Source organism: Podarcis cretensis (genome assembly GCF_951804945.1).
Source record: "Podarcis cretensis genome assembly, chromosome: 10".
Lineage (NCBI taxonomy): Eukaryota > Metazoa > Chordata > Lepidosauria > Squamata > Lacertidae > Podarcis > Podarcis cretensis.
The window spans coordinates 70,597,685-70,623,124 of NC_137179.1; the positions used below are offsets into that span (position 1 = coordinate 70,597,685).

A 25,440-nucleotide genomic window follows, 5' to 3' on the forward strand; every position below is an offset into this window, starting at 1 on the left:
CTGCCACAGGGGCCAAGTCAGGCCCCCGAAACAGACTTTGCACTTGCCTGCTTTAAACTAAGATAATTGCTTTATTAAAGACAACCTTTGTACCCAAGGAAATACTGATATTTACATGCTGCAGTCTTTCCAAAGACTCAAGAGCCAGCCTCTAAGAGACTTTTACTGCAGGCCAAATTCTCTCCCCCCCCCTCCCCATTTCCATGCCAGCCAATTATTCTCACAACCCAGTTCAGCCATAGTGGCAAATCCTCTCTTGTAAATCGCTCTGAGGTCTGGGGGAGCCTTGTGTTTGTGTTTTTTAAACCAGTGTATTAATTTTATGAAATGAAACAAACTAAGCTCTTTCTGCACCCCAAAGCTCCTATGGCTGTACTTCTGACTGCACAGTTTGGCCTCCTTTAAAAACTTACCTGTGCAACCTTTTACACACGGCACGCTCTCAGACCAACTTAGCCACTGGCTCCCAGTCTTCACAGATAATTATCAATACTGCACTATTCATGATCTGCCACAGTCTTTAGCTGGGCCACCTATATCTTGACACCACTCCTTTTTATTTTTCCAGCCTTTGCTTTCCCCCCTTTCTACTGAGGCCTGTAGCAACCCCCCAGCCCAATTTTTCAACAAACAAATAATTAAACAGTTGTCTACTTGCTCTTCATCAGGGAGAATGCACAATCTCAGTCCTCAGCAACAGGGGATGTCGACAGAAACAACAGCCCAGGAAGACAAAATGACAAACCAGTTCTCAAGTTCTCTCTGGCTGGTCTTCAGTTTGATTAGGGCTGCAGCTGTTTCAGAGTGCTCTAGACTTCCAGACGAAGACATAGAAATCACAGAAACTGCTGCAAGCCCCTAGTGTTGATAGCAGACCACTGCAATATGTCTGGTGTTAACAGCTCAGAGCCCTTGCAGAGAGTTGTTGGAAAACCTACCAACAATCCAGTCAGACTTAACAGGATTTTGTGTGACTGAACAGCCAACAAGGGGAAGCAACTCAGGTTAGCTCATAAAATGCAGTTCCCACAAACTCCTAGAAGGATCCTAGAATAAAATAATAGAATTGTAGAGTTTGAAGAGAGCACAAGGATCATCTAGTATGTCTAACCCTCTGCAGTGCATTAATCTTTTGCCCTATGTGGGGCTCCAACCCACAACCTTGAGATTAAGAGACACACACTCTTAATCTGTTCCTGTTCCTGCTTCTGTACAGGGGATGTATTAGAATATGCCCTGTAATGAAAATAACTTTACTTGATTACCACAGAAAGTCAACTGAGAAAACTGTATTTGTCACACTGGTGTTGGACAAGAATATATTCCAGCTGAACATATTGTTCAGTTATAATACTTGCTGAACTGTACCCAACACGAAATTGTATCTTTGAAACTGTGACATGTATACAGCTCTTTCATCTTCACTGAAAAAGTTAGTTTAGCACAGAGAAAACTAGGCTTTCTTTCTCATAGAATTCAACAGTGATTAATCTCTCTTATTTGCTCATTTCCCAGTGTTAGGCCAGTTTGTTCTCAAATTAAGAAGAATCTCGACATCTTGCTGCGCTAACTTGTAAATTCCAAGTTCATTTAATGCTGCCATTGCTGTGGGCTGACTTGAATTCAGGGTGGTTTCAGTTCTGTTTTCAGTGGCTGAGTGAAGCACATCCTTTAAAAGTAGGGCTGAGCCAACATTTAAATTCAGCACAATACAGGCCTCCTTTATGCTGCAAAAGAAAACGAGAAAGTCCTCATTTCAGAGCAGGGGAAAACCTAGAGAGCTATGTAAACGCTTGGAGGGGAACTTTAGGCTTGTTGCTTATATAGCAGCCCATCGTGCCATATGACAAACCACATTTAAAACAGAGAAATCGGAACAACAGATCTTCATGCTATATCAGCTTTTTTCTTCTTCAAATGACAAATATCTCACTAAATACCTCAGCCTGTAAATGGTAAGTTCACTTTTTTGTACAAAACGGGGGAGGGAACCCATGCTTGCAGAAGTTATGTTATTTAACTACTGTCTTCCAGTTAATTTGGCAAGGACCGTGATTTTATGCTTTTATGCCTTAAACTTGTCCCATAATGATTCCCCAACAGTGATGTAAAAGTATTAAGCAGTGGTCTTTATATGCTTGCTTGCTTATTTAACTAACTAACTAACTAACTAACTAACTAACTAACTGCCATATACCTGTAGATCTCATGGCAGCTGACAACATAAAATTGCCATATAACCAACCCTACTGTAAATGCTAGAAGAAGAAGAAGAAGAAGAAAAAGAAGAAGAAGAAGAAGAGGAGGAGGAGTTTGGATTTGATATCCCGCTTTATCACTACCCAAAGGAGTCTCAAAGCGGCTAACAATTTCCTTTCCCTTCCTCCCCCACGATAACACTCTGTGAGGTGAGTGAGGCTGAGAGACTACAGAGAAGTGTGACTAGCCCAAGGTCACCCAGCAGCTGCATGTGGAGGAGCGGGGAAGCGAACCCGGTTCACCAGATTATGAGTCCACTGCTCTTAACCACTACACCACACTGGCTGTTGCCAGTCTACATTTTTATTAAAACTCTTAAAAGGGATGACGCGCTCTCTCTCTCTCTCTCTCTCTCTCACACACACACACACACCCTTTCTCAGAAAAGGGTAGGAGGAAGAGGTTCCTTGCAACTCCTCTATTTCCCCCCCAATATATAAGTTTTGAAGTAAACTAGAAAGTGAGATATGTTTTACTTACTGTTTGAAATAATTCTCTGGCCTCTTGCAGTAATGTGAGAACAAAGGGAAAAGATTCCTGGTCATGTCAAACTGCAGCTGCGCTGCTCCTCCTTCATTAAAGTGATTGGCCAGAATGATCTGTACACAGCATACAAAAAACAGGCAGGTCACAGTGAACATTTCTGGCATGATTTATCATTACGGCCCTAGTCACCCAGGACAGACACTTACTTCCTGATAGATAAACAAGTCCACCTTCTCTGCAAGCATTTGCCAGAAGATTTTGAACAACGAGTAGCAAAGCTGCTGCTCTAGTTGTAGGAGCTGGTCTCTCAAGGTCATTAGCAGTGGGCAGGCAGTGGCCGACAAAGACATCACAGCCTGTTCTGATTGCGAGGGCAAAGACAGCCACCTGAAAGAAACAGAAAATCGTCACTGCAAAGGAAGGCGGCACCCAACGCCAAGTTTGCTTGGGAGTTTACAAGACACTGTTTCCGTTTGCGATTCCAGATAAGTCCATTATCTTGACAGATGGGGAAGGGGACGACATCTAGCTCAATGGCAGAGCCCAGCTTCCATCCCTGACATTCTGGTTCAAAGCTCTCAAGGAGTAGAGAGTCCAGAAACACACCTGCTAATGTCTAGGAGACACAACCAGTACATTGCCTTTGCATTTTGCCACTGGCATTATGAATCTCTCTCCATTGCACAGGGATGGTGAACCTGTGACCTGTGATGTTCCTGGAGTCCAACTGCCATTGGCCCCAGTTAAGGTACCTAATGGGCCAGGGATGGTGGGAACGGCAGCAACATCATCCTTGCCAGCAGGGTGGGGCAAGGGGAAGGAATGTATTTTAATACACACATTACTAGATCCCAAAACCACAGTGACTAGTATCCATCCTGGATAGCTCAGTTGGTTAGAGCATGGTGCTGATAATGCCAAGGTTGTCGGTTCAATCCCTGAATGGGAGGGACAGCTGCATGTTCCTGCACTGCAGCAGGTTGGACTAGATGATCCTCGGGTGTCCCTTCGAACTCTGTGATATGATAGGATAGACGATAAATCAAAGTGGAATCATAGTGGACTCTTAAAATAAAAACAAACATGGCTTTATTTAACCATCTTGAACATTAAGACAGTTTTTGGAAGCAATTCTGTGTTCCAAAGCTGTAACACTGCTGGGTCAATCCGCACAACTACTCTGGAACTGGAAGAATTACTCCAAGGTCGTCCCCCCTGAATATTCAGGTGACAAAACTGGGTTCTCTAAATGGCAAAATTGTTACTACATCCTGAAGACACAAGTGTTTTTCATGGCACATAAAACAGCCGATTTATTTATCAATCTCACAACAAGCACAGAATACAATTCCTTGATGACTGTTCTCCCTCAAATAGACATCCAGATCATTCCTTTCAGATATCTGTATCCTGCCAGATGCATTCTGCAGGATCAGGATTTATAAAACAAGGTAATGGCATACAGTATTGTAGGAAGAAGAACGCAGGCTATACATTTTTAAAATTCCCCTTCACTCCCTTCCAAACTGTGTACAAATTAAAATGTGTCCAGCAATGTATTACCTTTCCTTTTTGTACATCCTGGCAGCCTCTTTGACCTCTCTAAAGACATGGTCCACCTGACGAGTCAGCATGTCATGCTTTAGTCGCTCCAGGAGGTTGATCATGTCATCAAATACGGAGCTTTCCATGGAAGCCAGTTGTCCTAGCTGCAGCTTATTTAGTGCGTTGCTATCAGCACAAACTTCCAGCGCTGCCTGTTGAAGCTGCAAAAAGAACTAGACAGACGTGAAGACCCTGCTGTATGCACTGCCGCCCAAAAATTGTCGCACCTTAAAATGGCCGCAATGTGTTCCCCTCCACTTTGAAAATGTACTGAATTCTACCAGTGCAAGTGAAAGGCAATTCTATACTGTGAAGAAATAGGAGCAGTTGTGTAACAAAAGGCGTTTAAAATTAAGTTTCGGCAACCCACAAAGAGCAACTGTAGTTATGTAAAACGATCGCCACTTACAACGTTGTCCGCCCAGTCTGCCAGGACTGTTGCTATGTAGTTCACAGCATTGAGGATGGCGCAGTAGCGAAAGGCTAAAGGCACTCTGGTCTCTTCCTTCATAACTTGAGTGAGGCGTATCCTGAAGTCGTCCACCAACTCCTTCTGCAACTCTAGGAACTGAAGCTTTCGAGCAGCTGCAGGAAGGTGTTTATACCTATCTATGCAGAACACATTACAAGGAATTTGGTAAATTATTTCATATTTTTAAAGGCTCTCTTTTGTTAGAAAGCACCTACCGTCCAAGATTTCATCACAGACTTAACTGGCCCTATTTAAGGAATGGGAATGGTGTTACAAAAAATTGTTTATTAATATGCTCAGTGCTTCGCGCTATGGCACTTAACACTTTTACCTCCTTTTCATAGCTCTGCTGTCCCACAGAAAGAGCATTTTTAATGGATACAAGACAGGCTGGGAACTTGTTCTGTAGACACACAAAGGCCACATTTCATTCCCCTAATGGCATTTGTCTGTTGCTCTATGCCAAACACTGACTGCTAACTAACTTAATAAAATAGAGGTATCAACCTAAAACACATTAGGCTGGATCGAGAGGAAGTTAACCACCATGGTTTCAATGGAGCTGAAGTTAACAATGACTAACTTTTCCCCACTTATTTCTGCAGGCCTAAACCTGAAATACTACACACAGTTGAGTGCGACTCAACTCAATGGGAGATGCATGAGATAATGATGGAAAGGGCAATTAACTTCCTCTGAATTAACTGATGCTGCTCCATGGTACTCCAAGCATACCGTACACTCAAAATCCATACTATAATTATTAGCAATGTTTGGTCTCGTTTAGGTTTCTGAATATTCTTAGATTGTTTTTCTTTTTTAAAGGTACATTATCCCAGCAGTAATTGCCCAACATATCCACGCTGTTAGTATTAACAGTGCCATGACTACCTTGTGAATAATTCAATGATGGAAAGAAGAATGAACAGAAACTAAACTGATTTGTTCCAATGCAAATGCAATTCCAATTTCCAACTCTTACTCCTTTAAAGCCCTAAATGGCCTCAGCCCAGTATACCTGAAGGAGCATCTCCACCCCCATCGTTCTGCCCGGACACTGAGATCCAGCACCAAGGGCCTTCTGGCGGTTCCCTCACTGTGAGAAGCGAAGTTTCAGGGAACCAGGCAGAGGGCCTTCTCGGTCATGGCACCTGCCCTGTGGAACACCCTTCCATGAGATGTCAAGGAAATAAACAACTATCTGACTTTTAGAAGACATCTGAAGGCAGCCCTGTTTAGGGAAGTTTTTAATGTTTGAAGTTTTATTCTGTTTTTAAGGTTCTGTTGAAAGCTGCCCAGAGTGGCTGGGGAAACCCAGCCAGATGGGTGGGGTAGAAATTTAAAAAAATATTATTATTATTATTATTATTATTATTATTATTATTATTATTATTATGTGACAACTGTAGCCGCTGATAGGATGTTGATCTCCTTGTTGATTGCGTTACAGTTCTTGAATTATTCAAGAACTAAAACCCAATGCCAGAAACGTTATAATTACCTGTGATAACCAGCAGCAGAGTCATAAAAGTTTCAGCACAATCTGGGACTTTCATTTCATCGACATCTGTAATGTCTTTATACTGTGATATCCAGGCAGCTTCAGATGAAAGCATCGAGTCCATCTTTTGAAGAGCAACTGCCAAGCACAGAAAGAACTTAAATATTTAAATAGTTACCTTAGTTAAAATAGAATAACTTACCGTAGTTACCTTATTATTTCAAATTTTATTTCAAGAGGGAAACAAATTGTTCCTTTTTAAAATGAAATTTGGGACAGGGGAAAAACATATCAAATACGGCAATTTCAAATCAAAGTTAACTGAACGAACCTTAGTAACAGCTAAAACAATCAATATGAGCCCAGTAAGAGAGCACGTTTATCAACAAAGCCCTGGAATCAGATGAGTTCTCTTATACCAACTGTTAAAATCCCTTACAAAACTGACAAACACTATTATCTTTATGCAAGTATTGGCCAAAGTAAAGCTTAACACTTCCTAGTGCCATATTTTTACAGTTGTTTATTCGAATTTCATAGGTTTTACAAACTCAACTTCTTATTGACCTGATCTTCAATTTTACGATAAACTGTAATAAGGGGGTAATTAGCAATAATGCATCCTTTTCCAGGATGCATTTGCTATTGTGATTTCTTCTCTACTTTAAAGTCTCCTGAACTTTAGCAAAGAGAGTACTATTCAAGCAGAAATAAGAAGATGGATCTGACATGGAAAGCAAATATGCATCAGCTGCCTGATCTCTGGAGGTACAGTCTATTCTTGACTCTATTTTCTTTGTCAGGGATTTGCTTTGCTGTAGATAAAAAGCTCTGAAGAGCTCATATGATACAGCAGTAATATTAAGCACATCTCCTAGAAGCCTATCTCAATAGTCTCAATGGCTAAAAATCTAGCCTTAATTCATGGATATTGGCATCTTAACCCTCTCCCAGTAAAGTTGGTTCTACCATGCTATGTTTGAAAACTAATATTCCTGGGATAGCCCTCTAGCGGCTCTCAAGTAGGCCTCCTGATTAGGAAGCAAGCTATATCCTCTCCTGTGCATCAGGATTATTATCAGACAGATCTATATACCTCTCCCCATCAAAAGCCTGACACCTTTAGGAGCAGCAGCATGGACTGTGTTTCTTACAATCATGGGCCTCTGCAGAAAACTACGTACACCGTAAATTCTATCCCAAATGCAAACATTTAGAGCACAACTCTAGTTCCAAGACTTGTTCAGATTTAAAACAGTTATTCCCCCAAGGTAGGGGAGTTTGGAATGGCCCCCCCTCCCCAAACACCCAATTTCTTCAGGTCTGGTTTTTAACCAAGTCAGATCTCCCCATAGTATCTTACATTTTCTTTCCACAGTTAACCATCTTTGAAAACAGGTTTCTTCTGACAGAATGTGCATGCAGCTGGGGAAGCTGTTGAGATACCCATGAACGCTGTGCAGCTCTCTCTCAAACAGAAGTACCTCATCCACCAGGTGACAAAAGAGGTTGTCGTCATACAACAAGCAAGGGATATCAGCAGCCAGCTTCTCAAGGATCAGCATCACCAAAGCTCGGGAAAATTCCAGCTTAAGAAAAAACGAAGTGATTAATTCAGATGACAACTGCATTTGTATCAGAAATGGTTTGTTGGGTTGAAATGAACGACAGACGAGTGATGGGTGTCATCTGGGAGGCATCTCCCGAGCATGTCTCGGGGAGTCCCTTTTATTGAATATTACAGCATTGCCACATATGTGCTTGTTGCTGATTGGTTAACATAAGTACAAAGCAAAGGTTACCTATAGACATTAATCATCAATAGATTAAAGGCTGGGAAAGGGAGCACAGAACTAGACAGGCATGAAAACCTCCTAATTAAATTATAACTAGTGATTAATACAGCAAGACCTAAACAATTACTAATGATTGATAATGCAAAACTTAAAAGGACATAACAATCACGTTCCATAGATGTGATCAACTAGGCATTAGGAACAGGTCAGAATACCATGTTTTCATGAACTCAATGTGAACTGAACATTCTAGGGTGATGAAGAAATGTCTCAACTTAGAATGGTTTGTGCAGAATCATATGTATTGGCAAAGCTTCCCTTCAATGGTTAAACTTCAGGCTGGTGGAATCTACCATGCACAAAAGAGACACGTTTAGAATTAAAAAATCCTGAGCCTAGAACATTTTCTCACAGTCCTTTCAAATTGAGTATCCTGCTCCCCCCCCCCATCTTTCTTAATTTCAGTAGTCTGCATGTGTCACTTTCTTGCTGCTGCCAATAATCAATTGGGAGTCAGAAATCCTTGCTGATCAACTGGAAAACACCCAGTGACCGTAACAGTTGTTTCCAGTCAATCTTCTGCCCATCCTGTGCTGGATGCATAATTTAATGGTTATCAGTATGTTAACAATATACAGAGATGCTTACCTTTGCATTCACGGATACACCTGCCTTGTCCAACGCTGGTTGGATTTTGTCTTCAAGAAACTTAGCATGATTTCCTATCCACATGAGTACCTGGGTTAGGTACCATTCAGGCTTTTGAGAAAGGAGAAGAATTCATAGTAGGTCAAAGATGCAACCTATTTTGTCCAATCATAGCATCATACATCACCTTAGCCTGTTGGCCCAGTTCCCCTCTAGCAGCCCTCGCCACTGCTTTTTATATTCCCAGAAATTACGTGGTTTGTGCTTGGCAAGGGAAGTGCTTAACCAAAAATAGTTTGATAAGCAGAACACATGCTATAGGTGTGTGCTGCAGTACAGACAAGAATTTCCTTAAAAGATATAGGAAACAGACTACCCGAGTCACAGGCCAATAGAAGAGATATAAACAATGAACTCTTGTGGCACTTTGTTGTTTTTGTTGCAACAGACCAGCACAGCTACCTTTCTGGAAACTGGGAGAATGGAGTACATTGGAAATCAGTGCAAAGCAGCAGAAACCTAGATCAAGTTAGTCCAATATGTTTATAAGATGTCTAGGGTTTACTTAAAGTTGTTACTAAAATCAGGCGTCATTTCATACATTTTAAAAGATGCGCAAAATGCCAAATACGTGCCAATCTTCCCAATGTAATGCAGGAAGAGGTTTACTTCCAACTGATAAGACGTTGTCTGCATATTTTTGCGGTTGCAGCTGTGGGAGTTAAAGGAGCAAGAGCAGGGCTTGTGGCCTGTTGCATGTTGGACTACAACTCCCATCGTCCCTGACCATTAGCCATGCTGACAGGGGCACATGGGAATTGGGAGTCCAGCAACATCTAGAGAGCTAAAGATTGTATTTTAAATGAAGGCTGAAAATGGATGGAAGGACTAGCAAATTTTGAGAGGCACATATGCACATCCCATTCCACCCCCACCTTCCTTCATATATCCTTTTACAGTGGTGCCCCGCAAGACGAACGCCTCGCAAGACGGAAAACCCGCTAGACGAAAGGGTTTTCCGTTTTGGAGGCACTTCGCAAAATGAATTTCCCTATGGGCTTGCTTCGCAAGATGAAAATGTCTTGCGAGTTCCTGCGGGTTTTTTTCCCTTCCCCACCCCTTTTCCTAAGCCGCTAATCAGCTGATCCGCTGATAAGCCGCTTAACAGCTGATTGCTAAAAGCCGCTAAACCACTAATACTGTACCAATTTCAATCGAATCCACCCTGGTTCCCACCGCCCAGGCCCCTCGCTCCGAGGAGGCGCTACCTTGAAGTAGGCGAATTGCAGGAACTTGTAGGGCTCCCGCTGCTGGAACTCAGCCAGCACCTCCCGGCTGGGCTGCAACTGGCAGAAGGCCAGCAGGCCCTGCTTGCAGCGCTTGAGGCACTGCGCACGGCGCAGCAGGTCGCCGAAGAAGCGCAGCTCCGCGAAGCCCTCAAAGCGCCCGGGCTCGCCACCGCCGGCCTCATAGTCCCGGGCTCAGGCCGAGCTGCAGTTGACGTGGCAGAAGGCCTCGCTGTCCCTCAGCAAGCGGGGGAAGCTGCGGAAGCTGTAGCGCTCGAATTGTGCCCGGCAGCCCGGAGCACGCAAGCAAAGCAGCAGCAGCAACAGCAGCGCCGTCGCCGTTTGAAGCAGAAGCGGCGGCCGCCGCGCGCAAATGAGGCGCCACATCTCCCTCCTTGAAGCTGGCGGGGAAGGCGCCGGACACCACGTCGCAAAAAGAACGGGGGGAAATTGGCGAAGAGGAGGAGAAGATGGCGACGCCTCTCTCCCACCGATTCGGATGGACCAGGCGGGGAGAGAGAGGTCTCCTCCTCCTCCTGCCCGGCTGAGGGGCGGTGACGAGGGGCGAAGGGAAGCTGCTTCCTCCACTGTACACCACTGTAGCGCTAATCCACTGTCAATGGGCTTGCTTCGCAAGGCGAAAAAAACCGCAAGGCGAAGAGCCTCACGGAACGGATTAATTTCGTCTTGCGAGGCACCACTGTAGAAGGTTCTATTTAAGACAAGGATTTTGTATAACACCATCAACCTACCTTACTCAGCACATTTGTTTGCCTGTTTCCTGTGAAATGATACTTGAATCTTTTCTGAAGAGGAGCCAGCATGATCTGCATAGGTAGTATGATAGGTGGAGATGGAGGAAGAACGTATTTTTCTGGAAGCTGTTTTGGTTTGGTTAATAGTTCATCTCTGAGATTTTTAAGAGTCAAAGTTAAACATCTTATTCATACAGATACAGGCATATTGATCTCTGGACCACATCCTAAGTGAGAAAAATGCTGGAAGGGATCCTGATAAGCAGGCATAGTAGTGTGATCTTCAGTGAGGCAGCACATGCTCTGATTGGCTATGTAGTTCTGAGGGAGATTTCTCACTGTACGTCTGGTTGTACGCCTCCCTGCTATCTACAGGGTACAAAATGAAAGGCAAAGCCTCTCTCTTCACTCCTCCTCAAATTATACCCTGTTTTTGTTCAGTTTGCTTAGCAAAGTGTCATCAGGGCTTATCTCTCTGGGCTCCATTTGCATTATTAAGTCACTTTGCTACGACAAGAAGCACTGATTTGTATTAGCTACAGCTCACCTGCCCCATATCCCACACAGTTTTGGAGGATCCCCAAATCCCCCAGGAACTGCTTTACAGGGAAGTCAACAGTGTACACTGTGTAATAAATAAAATCCCAATGAAGAAATGAAACCCTGCTCAAACTTCTCTTGGTCCAAACTTTTAAAAATAAACACAGAATTCTTGACTTTTGACAATTTGGTTGGATTCATAACAAGTTAGCCACACACTGAGACTTAGACATGACTAATTTTTGACTCTTGATTCTGATGGGACCAAACTTGGTCTGGATCCCATCCTTAACGTCTGCATCTTGATCTGCAGCTGCAAGGCGGTGGCAATGCGTATCTCCATGTTGTGAAAAGCTTCACCTGCCGGTCTCTGCAGATCAAGGTACAAGAGCATGCCAGGCCGCTTTGTTTTGTTTTCCCAGTTAGTGGCAAAATTAGCATGCCATAATAATTCATTTAGCACAAGGTAATCTACCACAGCGGGTGGCACTGTGGGTTAAACCACAGAGCCTAGGACTTGCCGATCGGAAGGTCGGCGGTTCGAATCCCCGCGACGGGGTGAGCTCCCGTTCCTCGGTCCCTGCTCCTGCCAACCTAGCAGTTCGAAAGCACATCAAAGTGCAAGTAGATAAATAGGTACTGCTCCGGGGGGAAGGTAAACGGCGTTTCCATGCGCTGCTCTGGTTCGCCAGAAACAGCTTAGTCATGCTAGCCACATGACCCGGAAGCTGTACGCTGGCGCCCTCCGCCAATAAAGCGAGATGAGTGCCACAACCCCAGAGTCGGCCACGACTGGACCTAACGGTCAGGGGTCCCTTTACCTTTACCTTTAATCTACACTACTTTGGAGCTTATGCATATGCCCACTAGGAAAGGAACAGCCTTATGGTTTTTCCAAGGATACGAAGTTTGTAGTTTCAGAAGCTGAGAAAAGAGTGTCTCAAAGTTTGTGTATATCTCTTGGGCGTTGGCTGGCGGTGTAGCCAAGCCAAATGGCTGGGATTGTGTTGGTCCAACAAATGGCCAATGAAGATGATTTAAAGTCTCCTCAAAATCACTGCAATAGAAGAACATATAAAAATCACTCTGATTTAGTAATGCAAAACAAAATTGAAAGAATTATTTCATATTCCTACCTTGACAATTTATCCTTCAGGATCTTGTGCCAGAATTGAACAGTAGATCTTACAAAAGAAAGAAGATGAGAACAAGATGACTCCTGAAGCTTGATATCAACTTCAGCCATGGTTGCTAGAGTTGTAGCAGCCTCTGGCACATTGTTAGTCATGAGATATTGCTGAATGTTGTCGCTAGAAAAGAAAAAAGTGAGCAGGCTAATGTGAAAAGATCTTGCTTGATTTTACAATTATTTATGAAGTGCTTAATATTACAGTTGCCGGTGCGCCTTATCAGATGGCCACCTGACATGTTTGTAGGCAGAGGAGCTGAACAAATACCACTACAAAATTGCACTTAAAATCATGTAAAGAAATCTGTCTTAGAAATCTGTCTGAACCCTCTCACCAAAACAACAGAACAGAAAAGTTAATATCCACCAACAGGATCTGCAGGGATTAGCAGGTATCAGTGTTCATCTCCATGCTGTAAGAAACTTCAGCTGCTGATTTCTGCATATCAGGACACCAAGAGAATATCAGGCTAAAAATGTTAAAAACCTCAACCTAAGACACATGGCAAGCAATTTAAATAAACTATAAAAATTCAGATGCACCACAACATCTATTAACTATTTTGATTATCTTGCCCCACCCAACTGAAGGCTCCACATATTCCTACTTTGTTGTGTAGGAAATTAATATTTACAATGCATATGGAGTTTTTAATTATTTAAACCAAATAAATCTGGATTGTGTTAACCATTTATAGCTTGTTCAAAGAAGCTTGCAAACTAAAAAAAAATCCACACACACGCACAAAAACACCTAAATAAAACAATGGACCCATAGCAATGATCTCTTCGGATGGGGAATAGCATATGCAAATGCAGAGCACATAACTCCTCTGATCCAACACAGAGTCCTTTCAAAAACATAAGAATTCTACCAATCAGATATCTGGGAAGGAACACAGGGCTCTTGATTCATTCATATATCCTTTCTGCGTCACACAGTAACCAATAGGATTGCAACTTTAATTTTAAAGAGGGGGGCTCTATGTACCCTACCTTGTTTTAAGGTATGTATGTAATTGTAATTATTATTGTTGTTGTTGCTTTATCAAAAAAAAGCATCAAAACAAATTGACAAGATATAATGCAACACATAAAAACAATTTAGAGTATTTGGAGACTCTAAATCTTTCACCAAAACATATAATGTGAGGTACTATTTACCTTAACTCCTCTATTTGTGAAATCCATTTTAAATAAGCCAGGTGCCTTTCAACTTCTTTTATTTGACTTATCAGTACACCAAGATCCTCCATCCATGGCTTGGATGTCATCAAGTGATCATTAATTGAATTGTACAACAGGCTTTCCTTCTCTAGAAGCTGATTGAGAGATTTTTTAGAGTCTTCTGCATTCTGTAAGGCCTTCTGAATTCTTTTGGGAACTTCAGACGAAACTGTGAGCACCTATATAAATATACGTTAAAGAGGCAACAGGCATCTGTACACTGTAGGACATTTCTATTATGTGGCAGAGGAACACATATGTAGCTGATTTCATCCAATTCAGACAAATAACTGAAACTAAGGCTTAAGACGCAATAAGGGCAACATGGGATTTGATTGTACACCAACTGCTTCTCTCTTGTTGCCCTGGGAACAGGTAACAGCAATCACAAAGAGAGAGGCCTGGAGAGAACTTCATAAGGAAGAGGGAAAAGGCAAGAGAAGCATGCAATCTAACAGATCAATCCCTAAATCCTCATTTCAGTTGTAAGACTATACTAGACCTCATAGAATCATAGACTTGTAGAGCTGGAAGGGACCATGAGGGTCATCTAGTCCAACCCTAAAATTAAGAGCCTCATGCCCTACTGATTAAATTAATCCCAGCTTCCTCACACCTCTGACCATCTATAACAGGGATGGGGAACCTATGAGTCTCCAGATGTTGCTATTCTTACACACCCAACAGCCCAGCTAGCATGGCCAATGGTCAGAGCCAGTCTTGGCAACCACTCATGGTTTGTGTGGAGAGAAACAAACTAGAAGACTAGTTTGTTTCATCGCTACCTATTTACATAGAAACCTTAGGTTGTTTTAAACTATGGTTTAATATGACATGAGGACTAGGCCACTGTGTTCAGTGGAACCAACTTTCAGATATGCATGAATAGCCTGAACAACCTAAAACTGGAATGAAATGAAATTATGAAAATAAAAAAAAAATCCCAACAGCATTTAAGTCTGCTTTGGACTCTGGCCAAAGTTCCTCTTGTTCCCATATCACCTCCCCTGAAACAAATGTACAGTGGTGCCTGGCAAGACGAAAAGAATCCGTTCCGCGATTCTCTTCGTCTAGCGGTTTTTTCGTCTTGCAAAGCAAGCCCATTGACGGCTTAGCGGCTTAGCGCTATTAGCGGCTTAGCGGATAAGTGGATAAGTGGCTTAGCGCCTTAGAAAAAGGGGGGGGGGAGGAAAAAAAACCACAGGAACTCGCAAGACATTTTCGTCTTGCGAAGCAAGCCCATAGGAAATTCATTTTGCGAAGCACCTCCAAAACGGAAAACTCTTTCGTCTAGCGAGTTTTCCGTCTTGCGAGGCATTCGTCTTGCGGGGCACCACTGTAATTGAGTCATTATTAATAGCATGTTCTCATTTATGTAAGCTAAATAACTGTCATAAAAGAAGGAATATAGCAACTGTATTAAAGAAATGAAACCACAGAAGTAAACAATGGGCTGATACCTACAGCATAGGAGATACAGAAAGCATGCATAAATGGAAAAACATATGGTGAAGTTGCAAATTGCAAAGAATGGTCTAACTGCATGGGCCTCCAACTAGTCAGCAGAATGGGATTGTGTCCATTCTGCATCCCAACAATGCACAGGACATGATGTTTCAATATGATCTACAAGTATAACACATGCAAGCCAAATTGTACAACTGTTTTTTTTTTAAAGTCCCTCCCCAGATGTTGAAGGACAGATTGGGGCTGCATTCTGAAATATACTGAATTGTTATTCCCATTATGTGAACATGACATAGCCCTAATATCAGTGATTATGCTCCCTATCATTTGTACAGACAACACAGCTCAAATTTTGTGAACAGGGTGCACTTTGTTCATGTACTTCTTTAAAAAACCAAACATATGCAACTCACCTGTTCTTCTAACTTTGCTTTATTTTCTGACAACTGTTCAATAAGTCTGCCAAGCTTGCTTAATGACTCGTAGTCTGTTCCAACCTCCCTTTCCACAAATTCAGACACATAAAAAGGGATATCGCAGCTCTCTGGGTCTCTAGGAATTCTCTCTTTTCTGCTGTCCAGGGCTTCCACCTTTGGATCACCTGGAGTAGTACTGAGTTAAAAAGGTTTGAGTTAACTGTATGCAAAGCAAATGTGAAGTCCATTTGGAGTAAGATATTTTAATTGAACTTCAGTTCAACAAAAATATTAACAGAAAGAGGTGTGCAAATTTTATTAAATATAACCTGGGAAATATCTGAGTGGTTATTTTCTACAGAATAGATTACTGCAATGTCACAAAACTGGAATCTGCTCCTAGCCATATATCAGAACTATGCTTTTTGCATTTAATATAATGCAAATGTTTTGCTGTGCTTGTATGAAAAAAAACACTTAAAAACAAAAACTCAAGACTTTTGCTGTTTGGAAAGTGATGGAGAAACAGAGTGAAAAGTGTGAGATGAACAAATGATTAATGGGCAGACATGTTAACACCCTGCAAGCAAATCAGGATAAATGCTCATTGTTATATAACCTCATTTCAAGCAAATCAGTGATTGCTCAATGAGGACTGAACAGCATCTAACCACTGCATAAGCTTTGGGCATGCAAATCAGGATGAACGCTGAATAAACAGGTTGTCTGGAAGAGCCCTGAGAGTACCCACCATAGAAGTTGAGTGTCTTCAGAATCTTCTGTTTCTCCTCCTAGCCCTTCGTCTTTGTTGGCCTCCTGCTGAGATAAAGAGGCACAGTTTGAGTCAACCTCCTTTCAATATCAGCTTTCAGGAGCAATGAAACACTGTCTTTCAATATCCATTACATCTGCTTTTGGATGGGCAGATTGGAAATGCAAAAATATTTTAAGTATAAATCTAGAAAATAGATAAACAGTGAAAGAAAGTTCACTTGCCTCTTGAAGGTCCAAAGTTGCATCACTGTTCAAGAGTGGTTCAACCATCTCCATTGTAGCCCACTCTGAAGGCGTATTTTCTGCAGGAAAAAAATAATCTACATTTCAGAAAATTACAAACCAAGCAGCATAATTTGACACTAAGAAGTGTGCCAATATCAAACAATCTGCCTTTAAAATAGAGATTATATTGGATGTAATCACAAAATACACCCAGCACACGAGAATCAAGACTTGAAAGGGGTTCACTGGAACAAATGTATGTACCCATTAAAACTCAATGCCTATTAGCCATGACAGCTTTGTGCTACCTCTGAATGTCAGTAGCACAGAGTGACACCTGGGAAGAATGCTGTTGTGCTCAGGACCTGCTTGAAGGCTTCCTATAGGCTGGCAACACTTTGAAAACATGATGTTGGACTAGATGATTCACCAGGGCTGTTCTGATGTTTGTAATAGCAACTTCAAACTACAGTGGTACTTCTGGTTACGTACTTAATTCGTTGCAAAGGTCCGTGCTTAACCTGAAACTGTTCTTAACCTGAAGCACCACTTTAGCTAATGGGGCCTCCTGCTGCTGCCGCACGATTTCTGTTCTCATCCTGAAGCAAAGTTCTTAACCCGAGGTACTATTTCTGGGTTAGTGGAGTCTGTAACCTGAAGCGTCTGTAACCCGAGATACCACTTTACTAGTCTTCTTAAGATTTACCTTAATTTGTACTTCTTTCCTTTTCCACAACAGCCACATAGAACAAGAGGACTCTACCCAGAAGTTGGACTCTAATCCATTGGATCTTTTGATTTTTCTTTTTCCCTAAGACTTTCAAATTTATTGCTCTCCTGAACCTTCCTATTCTATTTTACAATCCCATTTCTTAGATGGCAGACCTTTGTGCGTAGTCTAGAATAGTCTTTTAAATTCAATTTTTTATTGTAATACAAAATCTTATCAATGTCTCTCTTAGCTGCACTTCAAAGTAGATGACATCCACATGCAGAAAAATACGCAACTCTGCCATCCGTTTCCTTTGCTGCAGGGTTTTCTTGTTTGGGAGATGCTCTGAGCAGCCATGAATCAAAAGCCGTCGCAACACACGAGGAACAGATGCACTTGGATAACCGTATTTCATAACCAAGTGGCCAATGCACCAGGGAAGCCTCGCAGCAGCCAACACAGATGAATGAAACCTCAGGCAGGAACAGGAACAAATAAAGAACAAGACAACCAGTGCCATTACACTCTGCCTAGAAACATCTGGCTGGATGCTGAAGGCAGTGGGACCCTGGATTAGGTGGACTTTGCATTATCACTTGGCAAGACATCCATTAGCATCCATCTGTATTGATAGACAACAGAAGAGTGTGCCATCGGGGGAGAAGTCAAACTGTTGGGGAGTTACGTTTTCTTCCATCTGGGGCAGAATAAGGCATCCGCTTTCACTGTTACAGGTACAGCATGGTGATTCTTCTCCCTGCGGTCATTCCTTCTCCGGTCACTGCTGTGGATGCACAACCTGACTCCAGGCGCCGCATGGTGGTCGGCAGGGGATTCCCACATGGCGGGGTTGACGTCGCTAGCCTTCACATCTAGTTTTCAGCTATCTCTGTAGGGCAGAGTTGGCCTAGTGTCTGAAGCATGTCCTCAGGGACCCGGCCATCTTCCATTCCACTTGACTATGTAATTATGACAGCCCTGGCAATGTTGTTGTGGCCTTGTGGGGGTGTTGTATGCCAAAAATAGCTTATCTCCTGAGTTTATGCCAATAAAACTCAGAAACGTGAGGAGTTAGGAGTCCAGTGTTGTTTACTGCAAAGCAATAGGTTAGTCAGATCATTCCTCAAAACTGCAACCCCGCCTGATGGTCCAGGCAGTGGTATTTATAAAGTTTTAAACAAAGCATTTCAATTTTGACCATTCATATACAGTCATACAGCGGACGCGGGTGGCGCTGTGGGTAAAACCTCAGCGCCTAGGACTTGCCGATCGCGTGGTCGGCGGTTCGAATCCCTGCGGCGGGGTGCGCTCCCATCGTTCGGTCCCAGCGCCTGCCAACCTAGCAGTTTGAAAGCACCTCCGGGTGCAAGTAGATAAATAGTGACCGCTTACCAGCGGGAAGGTAAACGGCGTTTCCGTGTGCGGCTCTGGCTCTGGCCAGAGCAGCGATGTCACGCTGGCCACGTGACCCGGAAGTGTCTCCGGACAGCGCTGGCCCCTGGCCTCTTAAGTGAGATGGGCGCACAACCCCAGAGTCTGTCAAGACTGGCCCGTACGGGCAGGGGTACCTTTACCTTTACCTATACAGTCATACCTCGGGTTACAGACGCTTGAGGATGCGTTTTTTTGGGTTACGGACCCGCCGAAACCTGGAAGTACCGGAACGGCTAAATCGTGCTTTGCGCGTGCGCAGAAGCGCCGAATCGCAATTCGCACGTGCGCAGACACGCTGCTGCAGGTTGCAAACACTGTGGGTTGCAAACGTGCACCCCGCACCGGTCACGTTCGCAACCCAAGCGTCCACGGAACATCACTACCTCATTTCATGTTTAATGCACAATAAACACTGGCAATTTCTGCTGATTAGGTTGATTTCCACCGTGTTCTGTTACATTGTGTTCGTGTGCATGTTGGGAACCTGTGTTACACGTAGCAACTTATGTTCTAGCTTTGTGCTGGATCTTTGTGATTCGCATATTAGCTGTATTTCTGCCCCAATGGGGGGCAGCAACTTGCAAAATCTGCCGTTTCATAAAGTGACAGGCTACCATAACTTCTCTATTAGAAGCACCCTCAAGGATTTAGAGGGGTACACATTATCACATTTATTGGGCCACCACCACAGGGGCACTGCTCGGCCGACCCCTCACAGCCTGCCCACCCACCGACCCCTTTGCCTCCCCCTGCCCAGTGGCGTAGCGTGGGGGGTGCAGGGGGGGCCAGCCACACCGGGCGCAACATCTGGGGGGGGGGCATGCTCGCCGCCTCCGGAGTCGCCGAAGAGCCTCGGGCGCAGGCTGTAGCAGAGCCCCATGTCTCGCGGAACCGACGAGCTGTGCGCGCGTCCGGGCTGAAGGCGTCCGGCAGGCAGCGGCTCTCAGCGCTCCCTGTGCGTCAGGGCCGCGGAGGGCGCGCCAGGCAGCCCCTCCTCACAGCCCCGCCGCTGCTGCTGCTGCTGTTGCTGCTGCAGCTGCTGGGCCATGTTGCATTTTCCTCGCCTCTCTGCCCTCCTCCTCCTCCGGGCAAGCGGCGTCGTTTGGGCGGCAGCGCCAGCGGCAACTCGCCTCACATCACCTGACACGGACCCGCATCCGCCGCCGCCGTGGCTACCTTACCGTAAATACCCCAGCCCAGGCAGCAGCAAGAAGAAGCTGGCAGCGGTGGCAGGTTAGGGGTTAGGGGCGCAAATTCCTTGCCTCGCTCCGGGTTAGGGGGCGCAAATTCCTTGCCTCGCTCCGGGTTAGGGGGCGCACATTCCTTGCCTCGCCCCGGGTTAGGGGGCGCAAATTCCTTGCCTCGCTCCGGGTTAGGGGGCGCACATTCCTTGCCTCGCCCCGGGTTGGGGGGCGCAAATTCCTTGCCTTGCCCTGGGTTAGGGGGCGCAAATTACATTCCTTGCCTCGCTCCGGGTTAGGGGGCGCACATTCCTTGCCTCGCCCCGGGTTAGGGGGCGCAAATTCCTTGCCTCGCTCCGGGTTAGGGGGCGCAAATTCCTTGCCTCGCCCCGGGTTGGGGGGCGCAAATTCCTTGCCTTGCCCCGGGTTAGGGGGCGCACATTCCTTGCCTTGCCCCGGGTTAGGGGGCGCAAATTACTTGCCTTGCCCTGGGTTAGGGGGCGCAAATTACATTCCTTGCCCCGGGTTAGGGGGCGCAAATTCCTTGCCTCGCCCCGGGTTAGGGGGCGCAAATTCCTTGCCTCGCTCCGGGTTAGGGGGGCGCACATTCCTTGCCTCGCCCCGGGTTAGGGGGCGCACATTCCTTGCCTCGCTCCGGGTTAGGGGGGCGCACATTCCTTGCCTCGCCCCGGGTTAGGGGGCGCACATTCCTTGCCTCGCCCCGGGTTAGGGGGCGCAAATTCCTTGCCTCGCCCCGGGTTAGGGGGCGCACATTCCTTGCCTCGCCCCGGGTTAGGGGGCGCACATTCCTTGCCTCGCCCCGGGTTAGGGGGCGCAAATTCCTTGCCTCGCCCCGGGTTAGGGGGCGCAAATTCCTTGCCTCGCCCCGGGTTAGGGGGCGCAAATTCCTTGCCTCGCCCCGGGTTAGGGGGCGCAAATTCCTTGCCTCGCCCCGGGTTAGGGGGCGCACATTCCTTGCCTCGCCCCGGGTTAGGGGGCACAAACTCCTTGCCTCGCCCCGGGTCAGGGGGCGCACATTCCTTGCCTCGTCCCGGGTCAGGGGGCGCACATTCCTCGCCTCGCCCCGGGTTAGGGGGCGCACATTCCTTGCCTCGCCCCGGGTTAGGGGGCGCAAATTCCTTGCCTCGCCCCGGGTTAAAGGTAAAGGTAAAGGTACCCCTGCCCGTACGGGCCAGTCTTGACAGACTCTGGGGTTGTGCGCCCATCTCACTTAAGAGGCCAGGGGCCAGCGCTGTCCGGAGACACTTCCAGGTCACGTGGCCAGCGTGACATCGCTGCTCTGGCCAGAGCCAGAGCCAGAGCCGCACACGGAAACGCCGTGTACCTTCCCGCCGGTAAGCGGTCCCTATTTATCTACTTGCACCCGGAGATGCTTTCGAACTGCTAGGTTGGCAGGCGCTGGGACCGAGCAGCGGGAGCGCACCCCGCCACAGGGATTCGAACCGCCGACCTTTCGATCGGCAAGCCCTAGGCGCTGAGGCTTTAACCCACAGCGCCACCTGCGTCCCTGTCCGCCCCGGGTTAGGGGGCGCACATTCCTTGCCTCGCCCCGGGTTAGGGGGCGCACATTCCTTGCCTCGCCCCGGGTTAGGGGGCGCACATTCCTTGCCTCGCCCCGGGTTAGGGGGCGCACATTCCTTGCCTCGCCCCGGGTTAGGGGGCGCACATTCCTTGCCTCGCCCCGGGTTAGGGGGCGCACATTCCTTGCCTCGCCCCGGGTTAGGGGGCGCACATTCCTTGCCTCGCCCCGGGTTGGGGGGCGCACATTCCTTGCCTCGCCCCGGGTTGGGGGGCGCACATTCCTTGCCTCGCCCCGGGTTGGGGGGCGCACATTCCTTGCCTCGCCCCGGGTTGGGGGGCGCACATTCCTTGCCTCGCCCCGGGTTGGGGGGCGCACATTCCTTGCCTCGCCCCGGGTTGGGGGGCGCACATTCCTTGCCTCGCCCCGGGTTGGGGGGCGCACATTCCTTGCCTCGCCCCGGGTTGGGGGGCGCACATTCCTCGCCTCGCCCCGGGTTGGGGGGCGCACATTCCTCGCCTCGCCCCGGGTTAGGGGGCGCACATTCCTCGCCTCGCCCCGGGTTAGGGGGCGCACATTCCTCGCCTCGCCCCGGGTTAGGGGGCGCACATTCCTCGCCTCGCCCCGGGTTAGGGGGCGCACATTCCTCGCCTCGCCCCGGGTTAGGGGGCGCACATTCCTCGCCTCGCCCCGGGTTAGGGGGCGCACATTCCTCGCCTCGCCCCGGGTTGGGGGGCGCACATTCCTCGCCTCGCCCCGGGTTGGGGGGCGCACATTCCTCGCCTCGCCCCGGGTTGGGGGGCGCACATTCCTCGCCTCGCCCCGGGTTGGGGGGCGCACATTCCTCGCCTCGCCCCGGGTTGGGGGGCGCACATTCCTCGCCTCGCCCCGGGTTGGGGGGCGCACATTCCTCGCCTCGCCCCGGGTTGGGGGGCGCACATTCCTCGCCTCGCCCCGGGTTGGGGGGAGCACATTCCTCGCCTCGCCCCGGGTTGGGGGGCGCACATTCCTCGCCTCGCCCCGGGTTGGGGGGCGCACATTCCTCGCCTCGCCCCGGGTTGGGGGGCGCACATTCCTCGCCTCGCCCCGGGTTGGGGGGCGCACATTCCTCGCCTCGCCCCGGGTTAGGGGGCGCACATTCCTCGCCTCGCCCCGGGTTAGGGGGCGCAAATTCCTCGCCTCGCCCCGGGTTAGGGGGCGCACATTACTTGCCTCGCCCCGGGTTAGGGGGCGCACATTCCTTGCCTCGCCCCGGGTTAGGGGGCGCAAATTCCTTGCCTCGCCCCGGGTTAGGGGGCGCACACTCCTCGCCTCGCCCCGGGTTAGGGGGGCGCACACTCCTCGCCTCGCCCCGGGTTAGGGGGGCGCACACTCCTCGCCTCGCCCCGGGTTAGGGGGCGCACATTCCTCGCCTCGCCCCGGGTTAGGGGGCGCAAATTCCTCGCCTCGCCCCGGGTTAGGGGGCGCAAATTCCTTGCCTCGCCCCGGGTTAGGGGGCGCAAATTCCTTGCCTCGCCCCGGGTTAGGGGGCGCAAATTCCTTGCCTCGCCCCGGGTTAGGGGGCGCAAATTCCTTGCCTCGCCCCGGGTTAGGGGGCGCACATTCCTTGCCTCGCCCCGGGTTAGGGGGCGCACATTCCTTGCCTCGCCCCGGGTTAGGGGGCGCACATTCCTTGCCTCGCCCCGGGTTAGGGGGCGCACATTCCTTGCCTCGCCCCGGGTTAGGGGGCGCAAATTCCTTGCCTCGCCCCGGGTTAGGGGGCGCACATTCCTTGCCTCGCCCCGGGTTAGGGGGCGCACATTCCTTGCCTCGCCCCGGGTTAGGGGGCGCACATTCCTTGCCTCGCCCCGGGTTAGGGGGCGCACATTCCTTGCCTCGCCCCGGGTTAGGGGGCGCACATTCCTTGCCTCGCCCCGGGTTAGGGGGCGCACATTCCTTGCCTCGCCCCGGGTTGGGGGGGGCAAATTCCTTGCCTCGCCCCGGGTTGGGGGGGGCAAATTCCTTGCCTCGCCCCGGGTTAGGGGGGGGCAAATTCCTTGCCTCGCCCCGGGTTGGGGGGGGGCAAATTCCTTGCCTCGCCCCGGGTTAGGGGGGGGCAAATTCCTTGCCTCGCCCCGGGTTAGGGGGCGCAAATTCCTTGCCTCGCCCCGGGTTAGGGGGGGGGGCAAATTCCTTGCCTCGCCCCGGATTAGGGGGGGGGGCAAATTCCTTGCCTCGCCCCGGGTTAGGGGGCGCACATTCCTTGCCTCGCCCCGGGTTTGGGGGCGCAAATTCCTTGCCTCGCCCCGGGTTAGGGGGCGCAAATTCCTTGCCTCGCCCCGGGTTAGGGGGCGCAAATTCCTTGCCGTGCCCCGGGTTAGGGGGCGCAAATTCCTTGCCGTGCCCCGGGTTAGGGGGCGCACATTCCTCGCCTCGCCCCGGGTTAGGGGGCGCACATTCCTCGCCTCGCCCCGGGTTAGGGGGCGCACATTCCTCGCCTTGCCCCGGGTTTGGGGGCGCACATTCCTCGCCTCGCCCCGGGTTAGGGGGCGCAGATTCCTCGCCTCGTCCCGGGTTAGGGGGCGCAAATTCCTTGCCTCGCCCCGGGTTAGGGGGCGCAAATTCCTCGCCTCGCCCCGGGTTAGGGGGCGCACATTCCTCGCCTCGCCCCGGGTTAGGGGGCGCACATTCCTCGCCTCGCCCCGGGTTAGGGGGCGCACATTCCTCGCCTCGCCCCGGGTTAGGGGGCGCACATTCCTCGCCTCGCCCCGGGTTAGGGGGCGCACATTCCTCGCCTCGCCCCGGGTTAGGGGGCGCACATTCCTCGCCTCGCCCCGGGTTAGGGGGCGCACATTCCTCGCCTCGCCCCGGGTTAGGGGGCGCAGATTCCTCGCCTTGCCCCGGGTTTGGGGGCGCACATTCCTCGCCTCGCCCCGGGTTAGGGGGCGCAGATTCCTCGCCTCGTCCCGGGTTAGGGGGCGCAAATTCCTTGCCTCGCCCCGGGTTAGGGGGCGCAAATTCCTCGCCTCGCCCCGGGTTAGGGGGCGCACATTCCTCGCCTCGCCCCGGGTTAGGGGGCGCACATTCCTCGCCTCGCCCCGGGTTAGGGGGCGCACATTCCTCGCCTCGCCCCGGGTTAGGGGGCGCACATTCCTCGCCTCGCCCCGGGTTAGGGGGCGCACATTCCTTGCCTCGCCCCGGGTTAGGGGGCGCAGATTCCTCGCCTTGCCCCGGGTTTGGGGTCGCACATTCCTCGCCTCGCCCCGGGTTAGGGGGCGCAGATTCCTCGCCTCGTCCCGGGTTAGGGGGCGCAAATTCCTTGCCTCGCCCCGGGTTAGGGGGCGCAAATTCCTCGCCTCGCCCCGGGTTAGGGGGCGCACATTCCTCGCCTCGCCCCGGGTTAGGGGGCGCACATTCCTCGCCTCGCCCCGGGTTAGGGGGCGCACATTCCTCGCCTCGCCCCGGGTTAGGGGGCGCACATTCCTTGCCTCGCCCCGGGTGCTGACAACCCACGCTACGCCGCTGCCCCTGCCACAGGTCCACCTCAGCGACCTCCTTCCCCGTCGCCCCACCTGGAGAAGCGCCGCTGCTGGAGCCTCGAGCGCCACGAAGGAGGACCGGGCTCAAGCCCCGCCCACTCCAGGTCGACGCGTCGGCAGCCCAGCGCCGTGACGGCGCGGAGGCAGCGCGAGGAAAGGGGGGGGAGGGGTCACGTGGCCCGGAGGCGCGCCCTTTAGACGCAAGAGCTTCCGCGCAGTGCGCCTGCGCAACATAGCGCTGTAAATTCGATAGACGCGCGCCCGAACGCCGTGCTTCCGGGTTGGCTTTGGGAAAACCTTCTCTGCGCTCGGATAGGAGCCGGAAAGAGTTTAAATTGTCGGCGTGTTTCTGCGACCGGGCAGCCAAAATATGCTGCATCGCCGCCCCCCCCGCCCCCCCATAAAGTAT

General features: G+C 49.2%; 1 protein-coding gene across 3 annotated transcripts; it reads right to left on the reverse strand.

Annotated features, from left to right (window-relative positions):
- Nucleotides 1-1,273: 1,273 nt before the first annotated feature.
- On the reverse strand, nucleotides 1,274-25,112 carry RINT1 (RAD50 interactor 1). Of its 3 annotated transcripts, none has more exons than XM_079993623.1 (16): nucleotides 25,065-25,112; nucleotides 16,644-16,723; nucleotides 16,399-16,463; nucleotides 15,645-15,843; nucleotides 13,702-13,943; nucleotides 12,485-12,658; nucleotides 12,253-12,405; nucleotides 10,806-10,962; nucleotides 8,768-8,878; nucleotides 7,687-7,912; nucleotides 6,324-6,461; nucleotides 4,760-4,959; nucleotides 4,309-4,523; nucleotides 2,952-3,132; nucleotides 2,740-2,858; nucleotides 1,274-1,727 (listed from the first exon to the last, which is right to left on the reverse strand). In XM_079993623.1, the coding sequence occupies exons 2-16, from the start codon at nucleotides 16,695-16,697 to the stop codon at nucleotides 1,505-1,507; spliced, it is 2,457 nt and encodes an 818-aa protein (XP_079849749.1). In that variant the 5' UTR covers nucleotides 16,698-16,723; nucleotides 25,065-25,112; the 3' UTR covers nucleotides 1,274-1,504. The 3 variants fall into 3 exon arrangements, with proteins under 3 accessions (XP_079849749.1, XP_079849748.1, XP_079849750.1); XM_079993622.1 differs by having other exon boundaries at nucleotides 16,399-16,466; nucleotides 25,065-25,098; XM_079993624.1 differs by lacking the exons at nucleotides 16,399-16,463; nucleotides 16,644-16,723; nucleotides 25,065-25,112 and adding an exon at nucleotides 16,322-16,341.
- Nucleotides 25,113-25,440: the final 328 nt, after the last annotated feature.